We start from the raw sequence: 17556 nt of genomic DNA, 5'->3' as shown, positions 1-17556 counted from the left end.
AAAATAAATAAAATATATTTATTTTTTGGTTTTTATATTTATTATGAAAACATTTGGATTCATTATCAAATTAAAAAAAAAAAAAAAAAAAAAAACACAAAGTTATTAATAGATAGTTATAAGAAGGACGACTCCTAAATGTTATATTTGTAATCATTAAACTCTTTTAGAGCCCTTTCTATATTAGATTAAGAACTTGCTTTATAGGACGATTTTCTATAAAAAATTCGACGGTGACTTATTGTGATGTTTTAAATCTTGTTTAACTCGTTAATACAAATAAATTTACTAGATACAAATTAAAAAATTTAGAATTATTTAAAATTAAATTTTATATCTAACATTAAATTTTTGGAATGTAATAGCAAAATTTAGAATCGATGATCGAAAATTAAATTTGACTTGATTAAATAAAAAATTTAGATAAGAAAGTAAAACTTTTTCCAGAATAATACTTTGAAGTAATTTCTTCAATTTTAATTATAAATAACCAAATTCAAATTTGAGTAAAAAACAAGTTACGAAACAATCATTAACAAGAATAATTCAAATCAATTCCACATAATAAATTAATTTGCAAGAAAACAAAACTAAAATTGTAGATAATTAAAAAATATATTATATCTATCTATCTATATATATATATATAATTATTACATTCTAAAAATCCCATTTTCAAAGTAACTGAAGAAAATCATCCAATATTGAAAATTTAATAATATTTTTTACTCTTTTTTTTAATTTTTTTAAGAATTAAATGGAAAGTGAAAAAAAAGAAAAAGAAATAAAAGACAAAAGACATGTAGGTTCAGAGTATGCGACCATGAGAGGTGGAAGCAGCCATGCAACCTCCACATTATCTGCCAGTTTGTACCTAATTTATTTTATTCATTTTTTTATTAATTATTGCTATTTATTTTACGAAAAAAATAATTAAATGGGCCCCACACGCACTAACCTTTGGTGCTATGACAGCGAACCTTGAGATATAAAAAAAAAAAAAATTTAAAAATATTATGCTTCTTTCTTCGTCCTCAATGATTTGCTCTGACCAAAATGATCAAGGAGTCACGTGGCATAAGTTCATTAACCCACGTAGCACGCAATGGAGCTGCACATGTAATCGTATCATTCCCCATGTGCACCAAGATTCGAATGTAAGAAATTTTTTATAATTAAATTACAAATTATAAAATGGATTTTATAATTTGATCCTTATAAAAATAAAAGTAAGAACAAAATTCTATATTTTTTTTAATCAATGCGTTTCATATGGGAATCAATTCATGATTTTTTTTTTTTTTTTTTCATTTTCATCCCTATTTAGCTAACGAGAAAACGAGAAATCTCTATGTTCTCTCCCCGTTTTTTTGTTTAAACGAGATTTTCAACCCGTTTAAAGCAGGTCCCTAAAAAGACCCTAATCGAGGAATTATAATGTCTTACTAAATTTTAAATAAAAAATTATTTTAATTATAGTAATTAATATATTTTTTTCACTTTACATATTTAAAATCTTAGACCCACCATGAAATTTGACATTTGTCATATATATATATATATATATATATATATATATATATATATATATATATATATATATATATATATGACTTAAACAAAGACCTAGTTTTAGACATTCCCACCAGACAAATGAGCAAAGAATCAACTAAATGATTTATGAAAAATTTATTACAAGAAAAAATAATTAAATAAAATGTAAAGAACTAGTTTTATAATTAAAAATAGAATTAAAGCATGGTAATAACCAAAATACTAATAATATTAATAAAAATAAAAACAAAATAAAAATTTAACAAACATAATGAAAAAATCCTTTAAACAGTTAAGATTAAGCTCTACTAAAACGGTGTCGTTTAAGGTTCAGTTTCTAAAATCCATTAGACAAGACATGAGACCCACATAGGGAAACCTTGAAAACAACCAGTAGCAGCTAAGGGGAAAAACACTACACCGCTTATTATCCACAATAACGCTAAATGATGAAGAAAAATGGAAGGTAAATTTTGAATACAGCAAATAGCTCTTCTTCTTCTTTCTCTACTTTTTTTTTTTTCAACTTTTAAAAATTCCATTTTCAGCCTTTTAGCTGCAGTTTTGAGAAAAATGGAAAAGAAAAAAGCTACTAGACTTGTGTATAATCAGAAATGACTCAACTAATGCCAGAGAAGTTGTGTGTTCTTACTTCCATATCTTGACAGATTTGTCGTGGCTCGCCGATGCGACCATTCCTGTTACTGGTGATTGAGCCAACGATGAAATCACGCATTCGTGCGCGGGCATTGTCATACACTTGTTCTCAGCCATGTTCCACAGCTCCAATGACTGCAATTTATCAGATTTGAATCAAGTTACAAACATGTGTAAAGAAAGAAAAAAACACGTAGAGTACAGCACCGATGTCGAACAACTCCTAATATTTACTTCAATGTCGTCTATCGAGTCACATAAAATGTTCTCAGCTTCATCACACTGAAACAAGGTCATCGACAGAAATGGAAAAGGTGGAGCTTTTTGTGCGGAATCTACTTTTTGAAATACAATAAATATGTGGGAGTGAGGATTTGAATCACCTTAGTGCATACCTTATGACATGGGATTACCTTTTGCAATAGAAAACCGCTTTTCGAAACAAAAAATGTGAAATAAACGTATTCGGTAACCATTTTCTAACAAATATTCTTATGTATTTCATCTTAACTGAAACTGTTCTTACTATAAAAATTATGGGCTTGAAGATGATATTAACATGACAGAACCACAACCAGTTGAGTCTTAAATGAACTCCCAAGTGATAGGCTCTTAATGCATGAGATGGAATCACCGGAAGGGTAAAATAAAGCTATGTAATGAGGAAATAATGATAATTTAAGGCAGTGTATAACCTGGTAACCGCCGAGAACCAAGAGTGAGGAATAGCTTGGATGAAAAACGCAAGAATTGAACATATTTCCACTGGAACTGAGCTCGTGAATGCATTCTCCCGAAGCGATCGACCAAACTCTGACGGAATCTCGACTAACAGATGCTAAATAATCTCCATTTGTATCCCAACAAACAGAATGTACCTCTGATGAGTGACCCTGAAAAGTGAAGAAAATTATTCTCATCAGCCACTTGAATATACTTGTAATAAAGAAAATTTCTAAAGAATCTTCTGGTTTAAATTTCTGGTATTAATTTTAGTAATGATTTAGGTGATCTTTTAGTAGCTTTTGTGGGTTGAGGTGTTGGAAGACTTCTCTCGTTGGCCCCACTCTCAGACAAAAAACAAACCCACAAAAGAAGTCGAAATACTAACTAAAGGAATGATTCCAATCCAAAAGAATGAGACAGAGCTGATAATTACAAGAAATCCAATGAAGAGACAGAGGCCCATAAAAAATGCATTAAACCTAGCAATTTCTATAACCTCTATAAATACCCTAAAAGTTTTCCTCTACTTATCATCCATTTTTTATTCCGCAAAAAGATTTCATCCATGGAGAAACATACGAGGGACTTTCCATAGGATAGCATCAAACCGAAAGGAGGATCCCATTTGGTTGTTTGGAAAAAAATGTAAGAGTATCCAATCATCTCGAGGATAATGGATCTTGGGAACAACTTAGTAATAAGAATATATCCCTTCTTACAAATGGCTTCAAAGATTTATCGAATCGAAGAGGATGGTGCTCTTTTAGTTTCCCTCGCATTTGGCCCATTGCTAAGAGTTATGTGTCGCAGGACGTGAACTCATCGGTGGTCTCTCTCTACAACTATGAAATGTATTGATCATGCACAGACACTCTTAAGCTTAGAGATCTCTTGGTGTCTAGAATTCGTTTTCATGTGAGCAATGGTCTTAACAACAAAATTTGGGAGAATAAACAGTTCTCTCTCAACTACCTTCTCTAGAGTTTAGGCTATCTCTAATTGCAAAAATGTATTCATCAGTCAAGTTTGGTACCCCTTCAAAAGCTTATTAGGACCTGAGTTTACAAAACCTAAAGACTGACCAGGAGACTTGAGACTGGATTTCTCTCATGTATTCCCCAACTGATTTTGCTTTCAACCATCAAGACAATAGCTGGAACTGGACTTGAGACTGTTCTAGGCGTTTCGGTGTTAAATCCCTCCCCTCAAAGATCTTAGCAAAGAATTAACATTACTTGATCCAAATTACACATGGGTTTAGGAATATAGATATACCAACAAAGTTCAAAGAGAACCCCCCAATATTACTCTCAATTCCAACTACTGCTTTATATGCAGAAAAGATCATAAAACACAATCCCATCTTCTTCTCCATTGTTCTATGGATTTAGTACCAGTTTTGGCTCCATCTATCGAAATCTTTTGGATGGATTGCCCTGATTTATAGAGATATCCGAAAGCTTCTCCACTTCCCAATTATTTTAAATGCAGAAACTTGTCACTGAAAGGAGTTCTTCTCCCCTCATAACATTCATTTGACTACTACTATGCATTTAGCCTCAGGGCTTCCTAAGGGTGTCTCGTCTTGGAGGTGCACCTAAAGCTTGGTCCCTTTCAATTCAGACTATGATATATGCCATTAAAATTATCATTAGTCAATCTTAACATTTACCGAAAGTAAGAGACTAAAGTGAAAAAGAACATTCAAACATTAGAGACTAAACATATAATTAGCCTAATAATTTTTCAAACCTAATGACAACAGGTCCACAACCAGTCTTATACTTGGCATAGATGCATCAACTACAATCCTAGTGTTGAAACTACAATCCTATTTTTCATACTAAGAATATTTATATATTGTTATAGATGGATAAATATGCAGAACATGAACTGAGAATTGCAATGACAGGAAACAGAACACTACATCAATCATTTTTCTTGAAATTTACTTCATGTTTTTTTACCTTTAATGAGAGTGTTGGCCTGTCTGACTCGAAATCAATGATAGAAACCACGCTATCTGATGCTGCAGCCAGAAGTTGCCCTATTCTTGGCTGAAATCTTACCTGGGTAGAGGCAGAGCCACCCTGGTTCACAAACTTGAATTTAGACTAGAAATTTAACTGCTAATGAAACATCAAAAGTAGACTGGGAATTTGAAAGAATGAAGCAAATGAATAGGATCTTTCGACTAGCCTTGGAGACGTGGGTAGAGCCCTGGTTGATGTGCCAGTAGCGAATCTCATTGTTTGCATCACAAGAGCAGAAAATCTCATTCTTCTTAGGGTGGAAATCAAGGGATGCCACTTGCGCGTTATGTCCAGTATATGCATGCAAACTATAAGTCGGCTGCAAGAAGAGATCCAACAGTCATTTATAATGAGCAAGGGAGAGGTACTCAATGATAGATCAATCGAAATAACTGACAATAAAAATTATATTGTGGAAGTGAATTTAAAAGAATAAACCTACTTGTGCTGAGTCCCAAAGTCGAATAGTTGTATCAAAGGAAGATGTTGCTAGCTGAGTTGAATTGGGTCTGAAACGAACATCAGTAATGATAAGAGTGTGCTCCTCTGATGTGGTTTCAGTTTGCAATGTCTCCATGTTCCAGATAACAACCTAAATAAAATAACAAGAATGAAAATAAATATCAACAAGTGAAAATACAAACATTTATGTGTACTAGCATAGTTATATGAACGTATTGGATGTCTGGAAGACAAAATATCTCAACAAGGTTTGCTAGTATACGATCCAAATTATGCAGTTGGGACTGAATTCATTTTTGGTAGCATTTCTTTTCCAAAATACTTTCCATCTGAATTGCAGTACTCGGAATCTACCTTCTTCGTGGCATAAAAGGAATTGAAAGAGAATTGCACAGCACTACTATGAAAGATTTGAAGCATCAATATTACGTCTCTGTAAAATAATGCAAAACTTTTACACAAACCCAAGCCAAAATGACACGCGTTCAGAAGAAAGGAAGTCGAGGAAATGATCCCATTAAGCTAATAAAAATAAAAGGTTGGGCGGCACATCAACTCTTATAAAGAGACAATTGCGAAGGAGTTCACATTTCACTCATGGAAATCCAGATCAGTATCTGCAATAAAGATCACGGAAGAAATACAATGATTAATACCCTTTTGTCATGACCGGCACTTGCCAATAACTTTCCATCCGAAGAGAAATGACAGCACACAACTTTGCTGTTGCTTTTACGCATGGAACCAACTTCACTAAAAGAAGGACCTAAAATGGGGGAGGGACACAAAACCAATGGTATAGTCTATCAGAACCAGGACATCCATGACCACTGTTTGAATGAAGTAATCATGGATTACCCTTTGAGTTTTCTGCAGCATGGTCCGAAGGGTTCCGCTTCAACGTGCCAAACAAATCCCTTCCATCCCCATCATCATGTGACAAAAACGATTCCACATTATCCTCTAAGGAGCCAATATCTCCTAGATGTTCCATGTCCTCCTGAAATGGGAAATAATAAAATATTATTGTAAACGGACTAACTGAGTGCCATACATAGAAACGCTATTGTCTTTTAATGATTTTTCAACACAAAATAATGTATATTTTATGTCAAGTTAAGACGACATGGCCAAACATGAAACATGAAACATGAAACAAGAAAAGTACATGGATATTTGACGATTGCCATCACAACTTCATATCAATTACACATACATGACCATATGAAAGTGGGTGGTAACCATGGGAATCTAAACTCTAGAACATTGAGATCTGAAAAGAAAGAAAGCTAAAAAAGATATGATTCAAAGTATCAAACAGATGTAAAGGTTGTAACGTGAACTATTCTATACTAAATTGATGCATAGGCTGTAATATAAGCAAATGTTCATACCGCAGCCCTAGTTAGAATGTTTTGTCTCTTTATCATGAAGACAACATATTGTTATATTAGACACGGGGTTCAATCTTAAAACCAATTGATCGGGAGGTCTTTTCATCTTTCCGACGTGGAATCCTCAACATGTTAAAGTAAAAAACATGTTTGAGTAAATAAGGTCCTTTACCAGCTGGTTTGTGGATGATGCAAGGCCTCCCGGTCCATCATTCCCATACATAATTAAACCACCCTTTTGCATGCTATTAACATTCTGCATATTAGGGGCAATAACAGCTCCATCACCAGGAGTGTGAGTTGACGGAGTTGATGGTTGGGAGTTAGGTCCAAGGGTATTCCCTGTTCCAGTACTGTTAGCAGCACCAGATGATGAAGGACCCTTCCTTTTTCGGTTCTGCAACACACATTCAATTAACAACACACATACAATTAACAATTATAAGTTTTCTAATTCACAAAAAGGAAGTTTCTGATTGTAAAATGTTAAAGAATGCTGTTAACGGTACTCAGATAGATTAGTAACTACTTAGTTCCTTGAACTTATGGAGTGCAAGGAAAAGAAAATAAGTTTAGGCAGACCTGTTGTACTTGCTGAGGATGTAAGCCATCCTGCTGTTGGGAAGAAGACTGTTGCATTTGTGGAATATTCATCTGCAAAGTGAGCCTTTAACAGTTTAGATTACCTTAACAAGAATCAAGACAGAAAGTACTAGGATTCAAGATGGCGTGCACTTCCGGAAGGAAACATACCTTCGATGAAGTTGACTGCATGGGTGAGCCAATTGATCCATCATTCGCAATTGGTTGACCATCTTTTGTATTTAAACTATTCCTTTGTAATCCTCGGAATCTTTGTGGATCCATGTCACTGTACATAGGAGAACTACCAAGGTTGCCTTGTGCTTGGACCTGTGCCAAGAGTTGCTGCTGCTGCTGCTGCGGTAAGAGCTGAAATTGATTAGCACTCTGAAGGAAAGGCTTTTGAACCTGTGCACCTAAACCTGGCCTCATTTGCTCAATACCCTGCTAAGGAAAAGGCCACAAATGTGAACTTGAAAGCATACTCGAATATCCTTAATCTAAAGAAAGGGAGAAATATAACTTACAGCTAAAGGCCATCCCTTCAGTGGTAGACCATTGAGTCCAGGGTTCAATCCTGGAATATAAACACAAGTTTTTCAAGATATGGAGAATGGACCTCAAAGTTAGTTATAGGAAGCATTGCAGTAAACTATCTCCATTAACTTAGTGATGCAAATGGACCAGCCGAGTTCAAGGCAAGTATCTTCTAGGCAACTCCGAACGCATTCAAACAGGCAAGGCAGGTTTGGAAAGATTAATTAAATACATGTTAAACAGAAAACAAATTAAATAGAACAGTAATCATACTTTAGTACCTTATTTTTTTTAATAATAAAAATAAAAATAAAAAAGAGCAATTGTTCGAGCAAATTGTGTCACACTCCCCAAATTTATTTGAAAAATTACTATCAGAAAGAGTAACAGATGTTACCAAAAACATTCTACATTTAAAATCAAATTAGAGGGAAGAGAACTGCCACAAACAACAGATAACTCTGATTATGCTAAATTTTTTAGGAGCTCTCTGGGTCTTTGATATATATTTTCTGTAGGTGTAGGCCTTCACTTGTGGTAGGATTTCTTGGTAATATCACTTTCCTTTTAGTTTATCCCCTTCAATGTTTTTTATAGGTGTCAACTTGTCATCTTAGGACAGCGTAAGTCAAGATTCAGTAACTATTCAACTAGCTTCCCTTCGCAGTTTGACGGATTTGAATAAGTTGAATCGTGTCGTCTCATTACATGCAGTCTACATATGTACAAATTTCATGCAATCATTTTATCATGACAATCTCTGAGGGCAAGGTATAACTAAAGAAGTTTGAATATCAATGCTGACATAAAGAATGTTGGTGTCATGAATAATAGAATTTATAGAAGGCCTTGATGGCGAATGTCAAGAGGGGAGCATTTAGGAAGTATTCAAACCTGTGTTTCCCATTCCAGGTTTTGACTGCATTAACCCTGGCCCATAAACTGAAGATGGATCCATAGGTAATGACCTTTGAGTACCACCAATATTAACCTCTTGTTTAATATCCTACAAATACAAGATTATAGATCGACATTGCAGCTATATATACAAATAAAGAAACAAATAGCAGTAAGAGATGCTAAATAAACCAATTACCGTGGGCTGCTGAGCTCGGGCCTGCATCTGCTGTAATGCTGCATTCACACTTCCAGAGTTTCCTAACTGTCTGTGTAATTCAAGGAACCAAGAAGAATGCATTATCTACACATTAGGTTCAAGCAAACATACATAAAAAGAATAAACAAAATAAAAGGGAACTTACCCTGGATGGTTTGTAGATGGTTTCATGAGGGCCACCCTTGCATCAAGCAGTGGCTGGGATGTCTCTGAATCCATTGCATTAGGGTTTTTCATCCGCTCCTCATACATTCTTGCTGCCAGAGCAGTTGCTGTTGGTTGCACTAGCATTCCTTCAGAATTAACAGCATTCAGTGAACCACCGAGTGAAGGGTGAGCGCCGTCCCTTCGTTGTAACTGAGCTTGACGCATAAGCTGCAGTTGTTGTATCTGCAGTTGTTGTTCCTTCGATTTAATTTGTTGTGCCTGCAAATACGACATATGCAACAAAGGGAATCCAATTGAACTTGGCACCAATTCAATCCACAAGGCTAGTAATTCCGTGGATGGTTCTGAACAATAATAAGTTTAGAAAGTCACCTCTATATATGCTGCAGCAGGTTCCGAATGTTTCTCGTTTGTCCTTGCTATAAATATGTCCCAGAATACAGACCACCATTCGAACAAAAAACCTCCAGGAGCATCAATTGCTGCACATCATCATAAGCAAGGATTCATATCGTGAACGCAATGTTCTATTATAAATCACAGCAAAGAATGTAATACAGTAATCTAGTTCCAATATGAACATTCTCCTCCCCTTTACACTCAACTTGAGTGTACTTAGTAACCTTCTTGATCACGCTCAGAGCAGTTGAGATACATAATAAAATATAACCATAATGAAGGAAAATCAGAGTAGAACTAGATTAGTTCTTATTCCACGTGAAATTTATTGAACAAAAACTGACAGATCTTTTTGAAGTATTACCTACTGGATCTGGAGCGACCTTTCCTTCATTCATGAAAGACTTAGCCGTGGCATGTAATTTTTTCTTCACCAAGTAATCATAAATGTACACATCGAGCCTGGAAAATCAACGAGAATTTATGGAAAAGTATTATTAAATGAAATTCTAACAAAAGATTGTAACGGAAGCATCTAACAATGAATGAAAAGAAAATTGAAGAGAAGCATCTACATCTTATCTGCCTCCCAGTTACTCTGCGCCATCTTCTATCTCCAAACCAAACGAACTGCTAAAGAAACCGACGAAAATTCTAAAATATGCTGTGATATAACCTATAGCTGCAAAATTAAGACAGAAGACTCCGCAGCCTGTTGAATTCAGCTCTGTACTGACTCGAATCAGCCTCAAAAACCACCAAAGAGACGGATCAACTCGCGCATTACCAATCTCCGAAATCCTGAAAGTAAGATCTCCATTGATCAAATATCTCGTCCTCAAATTCACTATCACATATAAAATAAACTCAATTCAAAAAGCACGAAACCTTTTCACAATCCCAAACGAAGCCTTACACAGTTGACTAACTAGTTCAAAACAGCCAAAATTCTCACCTGAATTCGAGGAACTTGAAATTCAGCGTCGATTAACGAGTTCTAGGGCTAGTGATCAGAGATTTTACCAGGCTCGAACTGCTCAAAGTTAACATCATACTTGTTTGAGCCTTCGAGGACTTCAAAAGCTTAGTTCTCGGTCCGAACCTCACTCCATACCTGAGGCTCGGATCCGAACTTGAATAGATCCGTCAGTATACGGCGTTGGTACTTTTTCCCCTTTTGCCTGTAAACCGGCACGGAAAATTTAGCGTCGTTATGTTAGGGTTTTGGATTGTACACGTGGACTTTGAAGATGAAGTAAGCAGTTGACTTAGTCTTCTATCAAACGGAAGAAGATGGGGTCCCGAGAGATAATTACATTGGAATATTCATTCTTTTGTTTTTTTTCTTTTTTAGAAATATATTTAATAGTTAGTTTTTATTATTATTAAATAATTTTTTAAATTAAAATATAAATTTTACCGAATTTTTTATTTAATTAATATGACAGTTATTCTGTTTAGACCAAAACCAAGATTGGTATATTCAAATTTAGGAATTTAGTAAGTGACGTATTAATTTGATTTTAAATTATTATTATTTAAATGGATAAATATCTTTAGTTATGGATTAATTCTAATTAAATTTCAAATTTTAAAACCATTAAAAATAAAATTTAAATTTCTAAATATCTCTACTTTAAAATTTGGATGAAAAAATAAAAAATAAATTTAAATTTCCGTTGTCGTTGTCTTATATGTTTAAGGTGTGTTGTCCACGACTGCATGTCAAATCCCTTGTATTGCGTCATTTTATTGCTTTTCTTTATTGTTTTCATGATGTAATTTTTTATTATATGTTTTAAGTGTATGACGTTTTGGCAAAATCATGTCAATGTCTAAGTGACCTAAGATGTATGTATTATAAAGGGGTACGACTAGCCATCAATTATTTATATATGGAGTTATATATTATCTAAGTCGTGTTGCCTTATTTGCTTATAATTTTGCTTTCAAGTTTTTTTTTTTTTTTAAATCTCTCTCTGCCCTCGTTTTTAAAACTTTCTTCAAGTTGGGTTAGAGGCTTAGGTATACGTCGTCCGGTCCAAGGCGACACAGTTTCGAGTTGGGTGACTCACTTCGTGGTGAGAATGTATGCTGCACAGTCGTTTGTAAACGTCTCGTAAGAGTGCGATTGCGACACTATCGCTACCGTTCTTGAATCCATGTGATGGTCCATTTCATAATTATTTTTTTTTAATAAATAAAAATAGAATTATATTTAGTAATTATTATTATTATTTATATTTAAAAAAAACATTTCTGCAATTATTTGTAATTCTTTAATTTTAAACTTTTTTTTTAAAATTTCAATGCCATCCATTTTTAGACATTAATTATGAAAGAAATAAAAAATTCATAAGATAATATTTTTATTATGTCAAGTGAAGAAAAAAAAAACATAATAAAACAAAATATGGTTTGTGGTTTCCAAAATGTCAACACAATTTCTAAAATATTAATGTTTTAAAAAATAAATTAAAAATTAAAAACCCGAGCTAAAAATACAAAATTACCAAAACTACCCCCAAGCTACTCAAACTCATTTGAGTTGCATCTCGTCCATATATTACAATCCGATTTTTTTTTTTTAACCATAAGCATAAAGGTTAAATTTTAATATAATGTAAGTAAACTACGATGATGTTAAAAAAATATTTGATACTAAATTATAGTTTAACATATATATTGTATTTAATATTTTATTATATGCAAATATACTATGAGTATATTTCCATATATTGTTATTTCTATTTATTACTATTTTTATGTCTTATAATTTATTTCATTATAAATACAGAACTTTCACACACTATTCAAGTGCGGTGGATTAAGCAAACATTGTCAAATGTATTATCTCGATTGAATTTTTCGTTCACTTAAATATTACACATTAATATTTAATTTTATTTAAAAATAAATGTGGAAGAATAAAATTACACATATTTTCTCGTTATTTCCATTCGAAAATCTTCCTCCATTGTAGAAATTTACGGGTCACTCTCTCGTCTCTGTTTTCGAGACCCTTAACGTTTATATTATAATTTTTTTGAAAAAATTTAGAAATTTATGGGTCACTCTCTTGTCTCAGTTTTCGAGAACTTTAACATTCACATTAGAATCTTTTGAAAAATTTAAAAATTTACGGATCAATCTATTTTTTTAGCTTCCGAAACCTCTAACATTTATATTAGAATCTTTTGAAAATTTAATAAATTTACGAGTCACTCTCTTGTCTCAGTTCTCCAACCCGTTAACATATATATCAGAATCTTTTGAAAAATTTAGAAATTTACGGGTGATTCTCTTGTCTCAGTTCATGAAACTAAACCTTTATATTAGAATATTTTGAAAATTTTGAAAATTTACTTCACTCTCCTATCTCAGTTCCCAAGACCTTTAACATTTGTATTAAAATCTTTTAAAAAGTTTAGAAATTTCTGGGTCACTCTCCCGTATCAATTCTCCCGGCTTTAACACTTATATTAGAATCTTTTGAAAATTTTAGAAATTTACGGGTCATTCTCTTGTCTCAGTTCCCGAAACCTTTAACATTTATATTAAAATCTTTTGAGAAATTTAGAAATTTACGCGTCACTCTCCCGTCTTAGTTCCCAGTACCTTTAACATATATATAAGAATCTTTTGAAAATTCTAAAAGTTCACTGGGTCACTGTCTTATCTCAGTTCCCGAGACCTTAAACATCTGGACAAAATGATATTGAACTTCACCGAGCGGTAGATCATACCCTTTAACCCTCTCACTCATTCACGATCCTTCAACAAGGGTTGTTGCATGAAACAAAACCGCTCACTTCTCTTCAACACAACTCTTAAAATTTAGAGACCGAACATCTCATTCAACGGGCAAAAAAGGGAGAGAATAGGCATAGGAATATAAAAGGAAAGTACAAGTAGTTTTAGCTTAGCTGCAAAGTTGGTGGGAGGCCATTGCTTTAGCTGTGCCATTAATAGCATAACCCAACAGCCCCCTTATTAAATGATATCACATTAGAACCCATATTAGCCAATGGAACTGCCTTTTTATAACCACTTTTGCCCAATTCAAAACCCCACCCCTTCTGCCTGATCCTCAAAAAAAGCCACTTTTTTTCCTTCAAACAACCCCAAAGGTCAAAACCCTAATTAATGGGTATAATATGGTTAAGAAATTAAAATTATGTCATTATGTCGAGATGGGTATATATAAACTCTCGTGAATAGTCGTTACGGGTCGAGTCAGGGCTGCATTCGAGAAATCTTTTAGAACAATCCGAAACTTCGAGTTGGTTGGGTTGGTGACCCGAATAGAGTTTGACCACCCAACCCGATCTAACCTTCTATTTTCGAGTTGGGTTGAGTTGAGTTGTCGTTTTTTAATGCATTATTGATTAAAATCTCATAAAACTCAAATATCAAACATTTACAAGTTACACTGTATCACTTATAAATATAAAATATTCTTAATATTCATAATAATTTTAAAAGTAGGGTAAGGTTTAGTTGGATTGTAGCTCTATTTTCGAGTTAGGTGAATGGATCGACCAAAAAGATGTCAACCCACGAACCGAACCCGATTTTTTTTAAAATTTTCCAAAATTTGACCCGACCCAACACAAATCCGAAAAAAACTAGCCCAACCTAACCTTTAAGATTTAGGTTAGATAATTTAGGTTGATCGGGTTCTCGTATCATAGGACTGCCCCTACCGTTCGTATTTTTAGGGACTAAATTTCAATTTTTTTTTATTATAAATAATAGAAACTAAAATTATAATACTTTAATTTATTAATAAAGTAGTGGTCACATTTTTTTTTTGTGAAAAAGGAAAATGTTAAAGATTTTAACCTACCATTTGTAAACAATTTATTGTAAAAAAGGGGAAATTATTTCGTTATTTTGGATTTTTTTTTGTCTTGATTATACAAAATAAACAATAATAATAATATTAGTATTACCCTTGTATTTAGATTTTAAATCAAATTTAATATTTTTTTTTTTCGTTTTTTTTTTCTTCAATGAAATTAAATTGACTTGTATTTCAAAATAGAAAAAAATGTTTTTTTTTTACATTATTAAACATTAAAGGAATAAATAAATAAATTTATTTTAAAAAAAATGGATCATTTAACGTTCAATAACTAATGTTTTAATGTAATTTTTAATTTTTTTTAAAAATTTAAATGGATTGATTAATTAATATAAAATATATTAAATAGTCCTAATTTTAATTTATAATTACGCGCTGGAAATGGATTCAATTATAAGAGTTGTAATTAATATATTTAATTATATATTAATGGCAATTAAGATAATAACAAAAAGAAAAAAAAGAAAGGTTAATTACAAAGCTATGATTTAGAGAAAGTTATAATTACAAAGCTTTCTTAATATAACAATTAAGTTTTTGAATTTTTATTTTAAATTTTGTCTTAATTTTTTAAACATTAAATAAAATAGATAACAAAATAAGCTTAATTTTAACATAATAATAAATTGGGCGCGTGAGACAGCTGGAAAATTAAATGGCAGCGGGAAGGGGTAGATGGGGCTCATTAACTCTGGTCCCAAAAGCTTCGGATGATGATCCACTTGTTAGACGAACACGACTCTCCACAATGGTATGATATTGTCTAGCTCTCGTGGCTTTGCTTTACGGTTCTCAAAATGCCTCATTCCAATGAATATAATATTATTTGATTACAAACTCATGATCATTTCTTAAGTTAGCGGATGTCGAACTTTCATCATCAAACACCACTCAGATTGTGGACCTCCTTCTCATTCAATTCAATAAATTTGCATTTATTTATTTATTTTTATTTTTATTTAATTTAATTTTACTTTTTGTATGTCAATATCTGATTCTTTTTGCTCTATATAAACTGCAGTGTTTCCGAGTGTTCTAAGAGCTAAGCGACCAATAATGGCGTCTTTTTCTCTGCGTTTTGCGGCTTTTTGCTTCTGTTTGTTGATTGCTTTGGTCGGAGCTAACAATGTAGAAGACGACAAGCGGTTCTTTCATCGCCCACTTGGTTATTTTAAGGGTAAAGGGTTCCATGGAGGAGGTCTCGGTGGTGGTGGCGGTTTTGGCGGTGGTTTTGGTGGTGGGTATGGTGGTGGAGGTGGTCTTGGTGGAGGAGGTGGGTTGGGCGGTGGTGGTGGATTGGGTGGTGGAGGAGGGTTCGGGCATGGTATTCATAAGAAGGGTTTTAGACATGGAGGATTGGGCGGCGGTGGAGGGTTGGGTGGTGGTGGAGGGTTAGGCGGAGGAGGTGGTTTGGGTGGTGGTGGAGGGATAGGGCATGGCATTTACAAGAGAGGTTTTAAGCATAGAAGATTTGGTGGCGGTGGAGGATATGGAGGAGGAGGTGGTCTTGGCGGCGGTGGAGGACTTGGAGGTGGTGGTGGAGGCGGTCTGGGAGGAGGAGTTGGCGGTGGGTATGGAGGAGGTGCCGGGGGAGGCTTTGGTGGCGGTGGTGGTGCAGGGGGTGGTGGCGGATTCGGAGGAGGAGCAGGTGGGGGAGGTGGTCTCGGTGGAGGTGGAGGCTTTGGTGGCGGAGGCGGTTACGGTGGAGGAGCAGGATTTGGAGGCGGCGTCGGCGGCGGCCACCACTAAATTGTACCGTGATAAATTATCTATTTCTTATCGGAATTAATATGTTTAGTTATCCACGTGGGATAGGTGGTTTTAAATTACGTAATTTTAAATTTAATTTAGAAAAAAAAAAATGAAATGGCGGTCGGAAAAAATAGTGATCGGGAAAATGGCCGTTTATCTCCGTTTGGGATCAAAACGGTGCGTTTTGGACGACGGGTCTAGACCGAGTCTTCTTCATGCATGCAGTAAGACGCTAATTATGTAAAGCAATGTTATTAATTATTATTGCGTACGTCATTAATTAATTCAAATAATTTGTGTTTCCTTGTATTATTTTGTTGCGTCGTTTCGTACTTGTTTGCTGTCGTTTTATTTATTTATGAATATTTGTAATTTTAAATTAAAATAATTGAATAATTACACATTCATATTCGGTTCTGTTGGATAATGGCATTAATGCTTCCAATTTTAGTTCTTTATTAATAATAAAATTATTTATTAACCAACTCATTTTTATTTACACACGTGTGTGTATATATATAACAAGTTTTGCATAAATTTTTTAATATGCCAATAAAAAATTGATAAAAATTACTACTTATTTTAATATTATTTTAATAACATAACTAGCGGATTAAATATAAGTTATTACCATCTTTATGTCGATGATCTAATTTTTCACCTTTATAATTGTTGAACTAAAAATATTAATGTATCATCAAATCACATTAACGAGGTAACAAGAAGTATCATATCAAATATAAATGTGAGGTTAAGATATTAGAGGTTCGAATTGCTAATCCGTCACATGTATCAGAGCCAAACATCGGATGATGTGCCAGCTTTCTCGCTGTTCCCCGAAGGGGGTAGACACGAGGCGGTGTGCCAGTAAGGACGCTGGGCCCCAAAGGGGGGTGGATTTAGGGGCGGTCCCACATCGATTGGAGGAAGGAAAGAGTGCCAGCGAGGACACTGGACCCCGAATGGGGGTGGATTGTGATGTCCCACATTGGTTGGGAGGAGAACAAATCACCATTTATAAGGGTGTGGAAACTTTTCCCTAAGACGCGTTTTAAAGACTTAAGGGGAAGCCCGAAAGAGAAAGCCCAAAGAGGACAATATCTACTTGCGGTGAATTACAAATTATATCAGGGCATGGCATGACAATATCATACCATATGTCAAACTCAAAAAAAAAAAAAAAAAAAAAAAATCCTAAACTCTACCGTCGTCAACCTTGTTTGTGTTGGTTCGTTATGTGTCGTAGTCAGTCTCACGATTTTAAAACGTGTCTACTCAAGAGAGGTTTTCACACTCTTATAAGGAGTG

The 17556-nt window shown here is 34.0% G+C and overlaps 2 protein-coding genes across 3 annotated transcripts; one reads left to right on the top strand and one right to left on the bottom strand.

Moving 5' to 3' along the window:
• Nucleotides 1-1826: 1826 nt before the first annotated feature.
• On the bottom strand, nucleotides 1827-10743 carry LOC111800400 (transcriptional corepressor LEUNIG_HOMOLOG). 2 transcript variants are annotated; one of them, XM_087126298.1, is made up of 18 exons: nucleotides 10585-10743; nucleotides 10205-10430; nucleotides 9994-10091; nucleotides 9603-9712; nucleotides 9208-9488; nucleotides 9042-9111; nucleotides 8840-8951; nucleotides 7936-7985; nucleotides 7580-7855; nucleotides 7409-7480; nucleotides 6999-7223; nucleotides 6291-6432; nucleotides 6089-6198; nucleotides 5413-5562; nucleotides 5137-5289; nucleotides 4905-5027; nucleotides 2907-3104; nucleotides 1827-2346 (listed from the first exon to the last, which is right to left on the bottom strand). In XM_087126298.1, the coding sequence occupies exons 2-18, from the start codon at nucleotides 10234-10236 to the stop codon at nucleotides 2203-2205; spliced, it is 2346 nt and encodes a 781-aa protein (XP_086982424.1). In that variant the 5' UTR covers nucleotides 10237-10430; nucleotides 10585-10743; the 3' UTR covers nucleotides 1827-2202. The 2 variants fall into 2 exon arrangements, with proteins under 2 accessions (XP_086982424.1, XP_086982425.1); XM_087126299.1 differs by having other exon boundaries at nucleotides 7580-7852.
• A 4757-nt stretch (nucleotides 10744-15500) lies between these two features.
• LOC111800620 (uncharacterized) lies at nucleotides 15501-16675 on the top strand. The gene has a single exon (XM_023684399.2). The coding sequence runs from the start codon at nucleotides 15553-15555 to the stop codon at nucleotides 16243-16245; it is 693 nt and encodes a 230-aa protein (XP_023540167.2). The 5' UTR covers nucleotides 15501-15552; the 3' UTR covers nucleotides 16246-16675.
• The last annotated feature ends 881 nt before the right edge of the window (nucleotides 16676-17556 follow it).

The sequence above is a fragment of the Cucurbita pepo genome, chromosome 8 (genome assembly GCF_057944985.1).
Source record: "Cucurbita pepo subsp. pepo isolate OVF chromosome 8, ASM5794498v1, whole genome shotgun sequence".
NCBI classification, from domain to species: domain Eukaryota; kingdom Viridiplantae; phylum Streptophyta; class Magnoliopsida; order Cucurbitales; family Cucurbitaceae; genus Cucurbita; species Cucurbita pepo.
The sequence above is the reverse complement of the archived record's forward strand: the minus strand, read 5'-3'. Positions and strand labels throughout refer to the sequence as shown.

What these genes read in the sequence shown, in the direction of transcription:
- LOC111800400 (XM_087126298.1), bottom strand. Translation starts at nt 10,236, where the DNA reads ATGGCGCAGAGTAACTGGGAGGCAGATAAGAT. An exon ending in AACTGGGAGGCAGATAAGAT is followed by an intron (nt 10,092 to 10,204) that starts GTAGATGCTTCT and finishes TTGATTTTCCAG; the next exon opens with GCTCGATGTGTACATTTATG. An exon ending in CTGCTGCAGCATATATAGAG is followed by an intron (nt 9,489 to 9,602) that starts GTGACTTTCTAA and finishes TCGTATTTGCAG; the next exon opens with GCACAACAAATTAAATCGAA.
- LOC111800620 (XM_023684399.2), top strand. Translation starts at nt 15,553, where the DNA reads ATGGCGTCTTTTTCTCTGCGTTTTGCGGCTTTTTGCTTCTGTTTGTTG.